The sequence below is a fragment of the Varroa jacobsoni genome, unplaced genomic scaffold, assembly GCF_002532875.2.
Source record: "Varroa jacobsoni isolate VJ856 unplaced genomic scaffold, vjacob_1.0 scaffold_276, whole genome shotgun sequence".
Classification (NCBI taxonomy): Eukaryota; Metazoa; Arthropoda; class Arachnida; order Mesostigmata; family Varroidae; genus Varroa; species Varroa jacobsoni.
In genome coordinates this window covers 62,260-75,210 of record NW_019213178.1, presented here as the reverse complement: position 1 = coordinate 75,210, position 12,951 = coordinate 62,260, and the positions used below count along the sequence as shown (strand labels likewise).

Sequence of the window (12,951 nt, the reverse complement as noted above, 5' to 3'; positions counted from 1 at the left end):
CCCTCCACATAGCTAAACAGCAACCGAGCGATAACGTACTAGTTCATAGACCGTAAGAAGTGAATATATAGAAAGGTTATGTTGTTCCCTACAGCATAGGGTTATTACAAATAATTTACCAAATGTTTCTAACTAGCTGATTATTGAAATTTTTTGAATTCTGATTTAGTCGAACGACTGCAGTTCGTCTTCGATACGCATCGTTGGTCAAGAAGTCAGTTCGCTACCGGTCCAATGTCAAAATTTGATGTAAACTCACACCTCTACACTAATGTAAATACGCATCGCTCTATTAAGTACATAATTTTTATGACAGTGAGACAGAATAACGATGTGTCGTTTTATTTTTCTATATATAGATGTCGTCTTAATGGATGCCTGAAAGGCTGGATGTGTAGACAAGGCTTTACCAGGGTTTATGTACTATATATAAGACAAACATAAATGTTCATTTTTCTTTGCGAACGACCTACCCATGATAAGTTAGCTCTGCTTTTCTTACCAACCAAACGTACCCAAAAAAGGAAAGAAACAATAAAATACAAAATAATCAACAATTTCAATTTTACAATCCACAACAGTTCTGCACCTGTGGAGTTCCGGTGACACTCGTGATATCAAACCTACTAACAGAACTGTCTCTTTTAAGCAGGCCGCCGACCAAGAAGCGATTCTAGCAGCCTAAATATAGCGAAGGTATCGTACTATAACGTTTTTCCTATTAGACGTGCCCACACTAACAAAGTTGTCGATACTCGTGAATCAAAGCGGCATAAAAAACATTGGACCGACCGAAAGGATCACCGTCGAATGGCAACAGGTCTAACTAGCATCGCAGAGAGAGCCCTACAATAGATCGTCGGCCGGATTAATCTCGAATGGATTAGGGCATCCCAGTTGGCGGCGGCAGCCGTAATCTGTAGATCTGCCGACTATACAATGTTCTTTCAAGTACTTGCTGCTAGACAAGATTTCTATGTCTGGAAAAACAACGCTGCTAGTTCGAGGCCATGAGCATGGACAGTTCGCATGGCTATCGGCAGGCACTGGATATTGTAACGCCGCGTTATACAATGTAACGTGTTTTAGCCACCTATACAGTAATAGATAAAACAGTTTCTGCTATACCACTGCACGAATTCATGTGCGCATTGTTCAACACTAATATTTTATTAAAGTTTCATACTTGCGATGATGATTATCGGACAGCTTAATACTTACGCAAATGTATAAGCAATGACCACATCCTCGAGTGATACAAACCAACTATAACATGGTCATCTTGTCTATGCAAAACAGCTGCTACCATCCATACCTATGTAAACCGGTCTCGATGTCACACGTCTTCTCAACATGTACTTGAAAAATGGCCGCTCTGAGAATTTCGCCGTGTTAACGTGCAGCGGCACATGGCAAAAAAAAACACCGACCTCTGTTGTGACCTGTGAAAGTCAGCTTTTGCTGCGATCGATATGAAAGGGCAATCAAATCCTTGAGTAAATACCAATTCCATCTTGATATTCTTTTGTTAAATGAACGGCCATCAGTCAGAGGCTCCGCACACGAATTTCGTTAGCGCTGGACAGCGTTGGAGTCGCTCACTCCCATTAAGACGATACTTCAATAACCACCTTAGACTTACAAGTCAATATTTTGTGAAAATAAGAATCCAATAAGAAGAAAAAGACAACAGAGTGAGTGCACAGACTCTCATCGTTGCTCTACAAAGCTGTCAATATCGCAGCATATTGAAGGCAGAAAAGCAACGTTTCTAAAACAAACATGAGCTCCGGGCAAACCAGCGACAATTTTCTCGTACGACACTATAGCCCTTCGTATTTTTAACCCACAAACCCAAATATTATTGAAAAAAAAAACGCATATGATGTCAACCGACGATTGTTAAACAAACCTATTACGAAAGCAACCGAACATGATTACTCGATAGCTAATACGAGATTTTACGTTAGAAGGTAAAATCAATTGTACTCTGCAAAATCTGCGCGCTTCTCTTCGCAACGCATCAGAACGGCCAACTAGCCGACTTCGGCGTCCCCGGGAACAGCAAGTATAATCTGGCTTTAGTCGAAACGTCAACATCGTGTCATTAGCACGTGTCTTCCTTGTAGTGCCCTCAAGAGTCAAGCCGCCATGTCTTCCCTCAATGCGACTCTAAGCTACAGCCGCATGTTTGTATGTCCATATCTAATTTTTGCATGCGATGGGCGCTGCATCCCTATAGAATCGTCAGCGCCACCGTTGCCGTCTACCTACATAGCAACAACCACCTAGATCAGCACAGCAGACGACTTAACAGACGTTTCGGTGAATCCCTGGAGCGCGCGGTATGGCGCCTCAGCGAATAGGAAGATCACACATTGGCTCATCGCCACCGAACATCGTCGTCAACATTCACTGGACGTTAGTTCCGATATTTGCGACTATAGTGCCATTATATATATATATATATATATATATATATAAGCCGAGCACCAAAATAACAAAAGAAGCCGAAACAACACGCGTGGATGCCGCATTCACAAGCAGGCAGTAGCGATAATAAACTAGTAGGATGCTTCTGCATAACCTGAACAGCATCGACTTAATGTTACCTCAGGCTTAGCAGCAGAAAATATTGCAGTCCACTGGGTAAGCAACCCTCAATCAAAAACAGCAAAGCGGAACGAAGTGAGCGAATGCGGTGCTATGACGCGTGCAGGAAGCCTCACCCAACTCATTCCGGCAACGAAAATGACTGCCTTTGTGTCAGATCTTTGCTGCTACTGCTGCTGCTACTACCACTAGTACTGCGCGCTTTTACGTTGCCAAACGTCTATGACAAAATATGAGAGGATACCTTTCTGCAGTGATGGTTGTTATGGTCGCTCTCGTTATAAAGCAGTTTTGAAGTCGTAAGGTACCGGAAAGATGAACCGCCTGGGTTCTCAGTAAGTCTGTTATTCATTCAGTCATGAGCAAAACGCCCAGCTAGCTAACCAGCCAGGAAGGAACTGAGTTTCAAGTCGATAACGATCACCAGCATCTTGATCGGTTGTAGTATCGTTGAAGTGAATAAGTCAAGCGTAAATATGTATCATAAATTTGACTCAAAAAAATAGTTTCTTTAGAAGATAGTTCGCGGGCCAATGATTTCTATTATATCGAGTCGATCAGCGACCGAATTTCTGTAGATCCTAACATTGTCAACTAATACTCAAAACGCATAGATCTTTAGTGACAGTTATAGATAATGCTACGATAACGAAAATAACTAGCCTCTCATTGCACTAAATAGTACTCTCAATATACACCAATGGCGTATAGCCAGAATATAGTACGAGTAAAAGTAATCGAATGGTCGTCTCTTGGAAAATTTTTCTATAATATACATAATTGTAATGAAGAAAACATAAGTAGGAAGAAAAGCCACTTCCTTAAACTTTCCTAGTCTTCCGTGCGTGATTTCTCCTTAGTCTCGTTTTGATACCCATGTAGGAAGGAGTAGATGCAGTATACTGGATATGTGCAGACCGTTTCTTTACGCAAAACTAAGCACGTACGGAAGCAAACGAAAATGCTAAACAAACAGTTCTGTAAGAATACAATAAACTACAAAATCCACGAATAAAGCTTACTTCGGTATTTGCAAATAAATATGACATCCTAGCTATTTCCTGCATAGGTGGAATACTGTCGGCCATGTTTCTCAGCTGAGATTTTTTTCTAATCATTGAAGACTAACTTCAGGTCGTCATAGAATTATTTTTGGTCAATGCAAATACGGCCGCACTACATGTTCCTAATGGACAGTAGTTGAAGTTGGTCCCTATCGTGCCATGGACAGTATTGTTCATTGCGGGCTATTGGTGAAACGCTTCAATCTTCACAAAAAGTGCCGCCATGTTTTTTAGGAAACGTACAGTACATTGAGGCTATCCGAAGTCTCATCAAAAATTTCCGATGAAGAATTAGAGTCAATACAACGACAGCTTTTTATTAAAATTAGAGTAATAAAAAAAGGCAATATCTATAAACAAAACAATTAGCCCTGGTTCTGTGTCTGAAATTGATGTTCTCTTGTGCAACTGCTTATTTGTCTTTGTCTTCTCTAATAAGCGTCTACTACAAACTGATGCTTCATATCAAGCATCACATTCAGCTCGCATTTTTACTCCACTCTCTCAGATAATACGATCATATACATATAAAATATGTATATATGCATATTTTATATATATTGTTAAGGTCTGCCACTTTTGTCGAGGCCCAAAATATATCTAAATCACTTCTATCAATGTGCCAGTTTAGACGAACCACTCCATAAATTTCACTTATTCCACCAGAGCATATGAATAGAGGGCCCATTTTTGATTTCAGGTTGTTAACATGGCTATAACGTTGCGGTCAGCTGTTCGTGTTATGTTAAAGTCCGCGCCACCTTTTCCATTTTTTTTTTAATTCAAAGGCAGAAAAACTAAGACGATCCGATTGGCGAATGCGTGAGAGACCTTGTGGTAACGGAGGCATGACATAATTCGAGTTTGCGGCTAAAACTAAATCCGTACAACGGATACAAACTTCTTGGCCATTCGATACCCGCACGGCCAAGCTGGATACGATGAACACTACGAAACAAACTAATACATCTATTGTCGATAGACTGCAACGATCATACACTAAGACACATTGTCCTCGCCTCTCACCTCTGAGGTAGACCGACTATCAGAAAACAGGAGTACGACAGCTATCCAAAACCACGCAGCGAATGACTATAGCCTGAAAATAATTTATCATGATAACAAATTGGTAGCACCATTTTTAATTACTATTGGTAAATGCTGCATCTTTATGTAAAGTTTTCAGACGATTAATTTAGGAAACATCCTTCGAATGTTGCAAATTGAACGAATTTGCGAAACTAACTGAAAAAAATAGACAAATCGTACGTACAGAAATCCCTTCAAAATGATCTGTATGAATTTAATTTAACCAGACCAATCAAAAACCAAAGACGGATAGAAAGGAAAGTCCTAAGGCTAAGATCAAAACCGCAATATTGTATGGATTTACCGCTTCTTATATATACAGTATATATATGGCATTTTCTCTTTATGATTAGAGAATGTGAGATGTCGCTAAGGATTTGATAAGTCGTGCCTAAACTATTTTGGTACTTCAAACATTATAAGGAAAGAAGATGTAATAACGTATTACAATAGAATATAAACAGGTAATAAGTGGCGGTAGCTTCAACGACCAGAACACGTAGCATGGCAATCTTCAATAAAAACTAAAGCAAACTGTCTCTGGTAAACGAGGGAAATCGCAGGAATGAAGTCCAGAAACCGACACATATCAAACGCAACGGAAAAAACTAACCAATAATGACACCATTGGCAACAGGCACACACATAGTAGAACGGAAGGCAAGCTGTGAAAATGTGATCGCCGTGGTGGATATTTATATACGCTATTTTTCACTTGAAGTTAGCCAACGAAACTTAGCCAAGTTTCGTTTTCCAGCTTCAAACGCTGGGGCGCATCAGACGAAAAAGTGTAATTACTTTCTGCGCAGCAACGTTCACCGCAGGACTTGTCAACTGCTGTCGACTTATCGCCTCCGAAAACGCTTTGCCCTCCGAGAGCATCTCATGACAACAGAAGCTAGGCATCGGCCGTGATTGTGCGCGGCGGTTCTTTGCGAGGGATTCACGGCGCGCTGCCAGTAAACCGTTTCCCCAAACCGGTTCGGCTAAAATAATCAGCAGGACTGAAAGACTGGAAAAGGCAAAATGAAGAAAACCACAATGACCACGGCGACGAAATATAACGTAAAAAACATCTGAAAAAAAAATCCTTTTTGACGTTTGCACCTTCAATAACACGCCACTAAATCAGAAATTGACGAAAAAAAAAAGTAATCGCTGCAGCTTTAAGAGCTTTACACACGAATGGGTGCAATTTGCAAACACCTATTTGCTCTCTATAGAGAAAAATCGGAAAAAAAGGATCAGTAAGGCCTATCAGAAAAAGTGGTGCAAAAATTTTAGAAATGGAATGGGAGAAACGAACCAGGGGATCAACGAGCAAGATGAGCCAGTGAACACTAAAGAAAACAATTCTTTGGCAACGGCAACTACAGCGGTGCGAGGTCGGTTGGTGATGCGCAGTCAGAGCAGTGCTACCGTGGTTAACAGCTGAATTAATAGTAATAGGACTACTTGCGAGTGTTACGCATCGCCATGAGTAGCGAGTCAGATCCACCGGATAGTTTGTTGGCTCGCTGGAGGGGGGCGGCAGGTAGGTCGCTGCAGCAAACCCGATGCATAAATCTGAAGTGTGTCGAGCCGGGGGTCAATGGCACACAATAGGGGGGAAGCAGCGTTGTCAACTCATGTTGTTTAAGCAAGTTACCATCAAGAATCGCTGGTGCTGCAAGTATTCGTTATTGTATTTGTGTCTATGTGCCTCCCTGCTGTGACTGAAGTCCGAACGTTGTTTCTGAAGAAAAGCAATAGCTCTAAATGGAGTATGAAGTCAAAAAAAAAAAAAGCTGCTATCCCGTTCCTAACGATGCTGAACGCCATTTTAAAAATTCGTGAATAACGCTGTATCATATCACAAAATAAGGGCTTCGAAATTGTCGTAGGAAAATGCATGTATAGCAACAAACATTATTGAAACGAAAATGCAGAAGGCGATGACGGCACTTATCACGATCTGCGAATATTTTATTGAATATATATGTAATAATATCACAAGTTTACCTACAATAGACTATCTTTGTTCCAAAATTGCGTCCCTGTATTGCATGCGTTCTGTCAAACAAAATTGCTTTCAACTAAATTAGCACTATTATGATGTTTCATTTCTTGTAAAATTAAAATTTAGGAAATTAAGTGGCAAATCTAGAAGAAGTCCTAATATATTATATGCAAAATACGGTTCATCATAAATTGTTATCAGTACAGTGTATCACTTTGCTAGTTGGCAAAAAAATGTCAATCATGTCATCCGACATTTCGTAATTTTTATCATAAAATAAAAACACATGCTGTGGGGATAACGCTGATGAAACGAAGCGCTTTAACTTCAGCTTCATTTCCTGCCTAATGCTTTTTTCAACCACAACAGAATATTGTGGATATATTCAGTATTGATAATTATTGTAGAATAGTAATGAACCCTCTTTTCCGCAAAACTGATGAGGAAAAAATAAAAACATGCAGAATGAGCACTACCTTATAGAATTTTTCACCATTAATTAATGGCTGCTAAGACGTAAGGAAGATAAGTATTCTGGCACTTTGTAAATATTAATAATTATTGTATGTATTAGTACTGTTATAATCAGGCTATGTCTGAGTCCACCGCTTTAAATAATTGTTTTAACCAGATAACTTAGAGGGCCATGTAAAAGCGCAAAAAAGGGGTGGCTGAAGAGTGGTTAATTGCTTTGTCGCCGTATCTGCTGCCCTCAAATTGTTTCTCGAGGCAAATAGCATTGGTTCAGTGTCGAGTGTGACCAAAGTACGGTTTGTGGGGCCCCTACACAAGTTCTTACAATCGCCATTGATTAAGTTACTATTAATAGATGAACTTCGAGAGGGTTCGATTTTCTCTATTGCATTTATTGCTCAAGATAGATCCATTGCTCCTTCGGATAAAAACAAGCGAGACACGACGGTAAGTAGACGTACACAAATCACCCCAAAAATTTGGGCATCAACTAATTCGTGGAAACGCTGTTGTATATGAGAGAATACGAATTTTAAAATAGTATTTTTGGTAGGAAACGATACGTCAACAAAAAAATGTAAGAAAAAATGCGATTCTGTGCAAGTTGTAGCGGGCTGAACTTAAGATCTTGGTAATAGCAGACAATCATGCAGAAAAGTGTTATTATCGTCGGTATCCACCGTATTAAAGATAGAAACTATATAGCATTGTATTATATTTAAAATTGATTCATTGCGCTAACTCTGTGTAACAGCTTCGTTTGATGATACGTCAAATGCTGTCGCGTAAACGAATTCACCGTAGCTTTCTAAAAATACAAGCTGTACCAACATTTATAATGCATGTTGCACGACGTCGGCGTATTGCATTTAATCAACGGTCATCACTACCCTCGCACAATCTCGCGGTACTGCTCATTATCAAGGTCTTCCATACAATTGTAGTACACAAACAGAACACAAACGCTAAGTAATGGACGAACTGGCGGTTTGCCTCATTTAATCGTCACGTTAGCTTCAATTACCCCCGTCCAACTGCGATGTCGTTGGTGGCTATTATCAAAACAAGCACTTACAGAGACGACCCGTTGCCCTTTCATTCTTGCTTTAGTTTCGCACTGGGCCGATGCTTGCCTGGGCCCACAGTTGATGTTCCTGCAAGCCTATGCATCGGTATGACCCGGCAGCAGAGAAAACAGTCTCATTGACAGAGCGCTTGCCGTACAAACAACTATACGATTATAAATAGAGACGGCGCCTCAGAGCGCGCTAGTGAACTGTTGTCCTATTAAGCACAGCTTTGTGCAGTTGTTCGACTTGTGCGCGCGCTCTGGATGCTCTGGCGCTAATGCATGGCAGCCGGCCGGCCGGCAGCAAGGCTCGTTCTATGCGACGCCAGTTATCGTTTTGCAATCATTTGGCGCTGCGGCAGCGTTAACGTATGGTACCGGCGGCAAAATGCCCGCTGTAGCGCAGCATCCATAAAGCGCGCCGTTGAGGCCTACTCCGTTTGCAACTGCCAACAATTACAAACAATATCGATCATTAGATCAACTCCTGGAACGTAAACGACCCAGGGCGAATTGCGAGAGTTTCACAGGATAGTTACAAATAGTTAGATGGTCTCAAAATGTTCGCGCTTTACCATTACCTTGTGGTGGCAAGGCTTTCGGATAAAAGGCGCGGTATCTTGAATAGAGACAAAAAGCAAAACGCGGAAGTGACTCAAGAATAAAAAAGGCTGATTCGCTCGCACTGGAAGACGCCGAGGTATCAATGCCAAGATCCGCGTGCAGTCTCTGCTATGAGAAATAATACCTATACATACACCCCTGCATCCAGTCGGATAAGACGCTGATACCAATATGTTCATCTTATAATCTGTTTTACTTACATCAGTACCTAAGAAAAAAGGACAGAAAATAAGTGAGTCGTAGTATCGTCCGATTTCCTTCCACATTATATGTCGTATATATACGCGGTCACTCGCGCGGAGACAAAATCCTTTTTGGGTGGGGCAGTTTCAAAGGTGCTAACGCTCCGATCACTCCGGACGGAGAGAATCGTGCACCGACTACTATTTATATATAAAGAATGTACTGTAGATCGATGTGTACAGTTCGTTCGGAGATCACAATATGCTCTCTTCCACCATCTCTCGCAATCTGTACCCACTCCATTAGTCAGCCGTCTATCTCGTGCGTACGAAATGTTTTTCAAGCATTTTTATTAATTCACGCTCAGTCACTAGCTTTACATGCACCCTAATATATAGTCGGTGGTCGTCCGATATTACTTTCTTTTCCCCTGCACGACTTAGTAATAGTTGAATAAGCTTGCAAGCTTTCTATAATATCTCTGTACAATATATCCTTGCAGTGCAACATACCATGGTCGTCTGTAATGAGTGCTCCGGTGATCGACAAAACTGGTCGAGAAGAACACAAGATCAAAAAGCACGCACAAATAGCACAAAAATATAATGAAGATGCACACACAACTCTGTTCTTCAGTACACACTGCCGTCGCAGTGAGGAATTACCGGTGGCTTTCCACTCCTGCAGATTGCCGCGCCTCCGCGAACGAACGCACCACAGCAGCCCAAACTGAAACCACCGTCCGCCACCAATCTGCGGTGACTGCAACGCTTCTCAAGCTAATGCAATGGGCCTCCCGACAACGAGCTACTGTCATGGCCAGCGGGAAAGGAAGTCGGGTCAAAGTGTTTTTTTTCGGGTTTTGCACTGATCCTCGCGTAGTTTATTGTAGATTGTTCGTACAATAGGCTGGATAAATTACTCGAGAATAGCCGCTTGTATAAAATATTCACACGGTCTCAAGTAAAGGTAAGCATTCGCTTAATCTTTGAATTGACGCACATTCAAATTTGGCGCGCTATGTGCTAACGGCTAATTCGTTTCATGTAAGAAAACTCAATTTCAATCTTGCAGACTTTTAGGGCGAAATTTTATACTCCTCTAGTCCATCTGATAATTTGCCTAGGCTCAAGTTTAGAGAACTTTTGAAGATTTTGGAAAAATTGCATATAAACATTGGCGTCGTCTGCATCGAAACCACTGGTAGCGCGGCAGAGCTGATGAGCGCGTACCCGACAGTTTTGAAAAACTTGGTGTCGAAATATTTCAGCCGTTTGCGATCCGTTAGTGACTAATCAATCGTAGTTCTTATTCAGTAAGTTTCTCTGCCAGCGGTGGAGTGCCTGTGCGGACTTGAACGTGTGTGGTGGTACCTCTAGGAAGCAGTGCCTGCTGATACAAGCATTAGATATCAGTTGTTTGTACCTTCAAACAGCTCTGTCATCATGGCCTCAAACGACATCTGGTACAGCGAGAAGTACTTCGACGAGATGTTTGAGTATCGACATGTCGTTCTGCCGAAAGAGATTGCCGCTCGAGTGCCTCGGACCCATCTCATGTCTGAGTCGGAATGGCGAAATATCGGTGTGCAGCAGAGTCACGGCTGGGTTCATTATATGATCCACGAACCGGAGCCACACATCTTGCTGTTCCGTCGGCCACTACCTCAAGGGAAAAAACCGGCAAGCCAGGAAGAACAAGTTCGCAACGATATCGAGAGCTACTAAAACGACCGCCCGTAATTAACCGACAGGACGGTTTACTTTATCCGCCTGTCCTTCACATAATGCCGGCACAGTACCATCACATCCGCAAACTTTTGCGCGTCTCTTTCTCTTCATAAAGTGACACCACCTTGGTTACAGTGGATTTGAACTGGAAGTGAGAAAGGAAGGTTTTTCTCTCGAAAAACAACGAAAAACATTAATACGATGCGAGGAAGTGATGATCGACGAGGAACTTCCGTTGTCCAGCAGCTGTGAGCGGTGAGCTCGGGGCACCAGCCGCGCTCTCATTGGAGTAGTTGTTGACCAGTTGCGTATTTTGAAGCTATAATCATGGAGTTTATCACTGCTGAACAAAAACGAAATCTTATATGCTGAAGGGGCGAGCAACGTCCGTGACAACGAACGTGGAGAAGGATGTGAAGAATTGAAGTTATGACTATTTTTCCCGTATTTTACGTTGCCAATATAATAAAAAGCAACCCAAAAGAACGAACGAAGGCCGGGCTTGATCGAGGTTCCCTGTCCTTGTACAGGTGCACGTTCATCGATCGCCTCCATCTATAAAAGCAATTAGCATATTGCTATCATTATTATTATTATTATTATAAGCTGTATTACTGATAACGACATAAGGGTGGGCAGGAAAAAGGTATCTTCATTCTATGATATGATGACTATGATGTGTGCGGCGACATCATGACGGTGGTATTACTTCACCACAGTAGAGGATCGAAGCTAAAAAGTACATTGTTTGAGATGATCACGTCCACGTCTACATGGTGTGACTGATATTTCGCTTCGCATCCATTGCATCCATTTTGCAGGCTGACCCTGCGAGTAGACACAACCCCACATCATATTAGAAACTAATGGACAAGATTATGGACAATATTTTTATTCCCTAAGCGGAATTTTAGCGTCGGATTTGTACATTGCAGAGTAATATGGTGGTGCCTAAATAATACCGAAGGTCATAATCAAGGTAAAAAAATAATACCAAAGGTCATAATCAAGGTAAAATTAATGACGATGTACGGAAGCACCAATCACAGTTATTTCAATGCATATTCATAGACGTGACAATGCGTTGCACGATAGTGAAAGATGGCCAAGTCCCCCTCGCCATGGCAAAATATTACGCCATGATTCCATACATTTGTTTACATATGATTGTTTTTCCATTTCGTGTATCATTATAATAATAAAAATTCTCAAGTGGTGATATATTATAATTCATGCGAGCTATTCATTATAGTGTGGATAACAAGATTAACATTATAACGTCGATAACAAAATAGAAGTATCGTTCTTTGATTCTATTTATGACTCTAGAGGAACCCGATTGGGATAAAAAAGGGGCGGTATCAGTAAGTTTAATATTGATAATATAATATAGACGTGAAAATCTTAGAAAAACTTAAAATTCCAGTAGTAGATGCAAACAAAAATGTCGCTCCTCGCTCATTGTTAGAATGGAATGATATTTAGGAAGTAGCTAGTGTGGTATAGGATCTGTGATTAAAAAAAGCTCCAAAATAACCAATCAAAAGCTTCGTATTTTCTCCACGGTGTGTGATTATGCTTGTTATTCCTTTGGCAGAGTTGGTAGGAATAAGCGTTTGTTTGCTGTAGTTGATCGCTAATTCTTGTTTGTGGTAGAGGTCTGATAGTGGGAGGTAATTCATAAACTTTTATACTGAGCATCTTCATAAAACAGGTAGATAACATTAAAGATATATCAGACTGGTTGGCGAGAAATGCACAATAACGACGGGTTGCAGAAACACTGTTGCAGATTCTTCAATTCATTTAACCAGTGCTAACAATAGGTGACAACGTATCGATTTTGCGATTTTCGTAATTAAATATAAACCACATAGATTGTTGCATAACGAAACTAAAGCAGCAGACGATAAACCTACCACACTTGCAGTGGAAGCAGAATATAAAATAAAGATCCCTTGTAAATTGCTTAACATTGACCACGTCTCGTTAATTCCTTATTAGATTATTTTACACAAACGCATTGTAGTTCTATTAAACAATGAATTTACATTACATTATAGTAACTTACCAATGTACATTCTCTAGTTTCCTAGTCAGCCTAGA

The 12,951-nt window shown here is 41.0% G+C and overlaps 2 protein-coding genes across 4 annotated transcripts in view; one reads left to right on the top strand and one right to left on the bottom strand.

The window, feature by feature from the left end:
* Nucleotides 1-10,235, bottom strand: part of CRMP (Collapsin Response Mediator Protein) — a 30,182-nt gene extending 19,947 nt beyond the window's left edge. Inside the window, exon 1 of one of the 3 annotated variants that reach the window (XM_022830523.2) lies at nucleotides 9,628-10,235. In XM_022830523.2, coding sequence (XP_022686258.1) covers nucleotides 9,628-9,630 — 3 coding nt within the window. In that variant the 5' untranslated portion in view covers nucleotides 9,631-10,235. Of the gene's footprint in view, nucleotides 1-8,314; nucleotides 8,707-9,627 lie in introns of those variants that run through there. The other 2 variants (XM_022830522.2, XM_022830524.2) reach the window with 2 other exon arrangements.
* Nucleotides 10,236-10,328: 93 nt separating this feature from the next.
* On the top strand, nucleotides 10,329-12,074 carry Cks30A (Cyclin-dependent kinase subunit 30A). The gene has a single exon (XM_086967655.1). It carries the CDS (start codon nucleotides 10,561-10,563, stop codon nucleotides 10,840-10,842), a length of 282 nt encoding a protein of 93 aa, XP_086823781.1. The 5' UTR covers nucleotides 10,329-10,560; the 3' UTR covers nucleotides 10,843-12,074.
* The last annotated feature ends 877 nt before the right edge of the window (nucleotides 12,075-12,951 follow it).

Coding starts and splice junctions, on each gene's coding strand:
- Cks30A (XM_086967655.1), top strand. CDS start 10,561: ATGGCCTCAAACGACATCTGGTACAGCGAGAAGTACTTCGACGAGATG.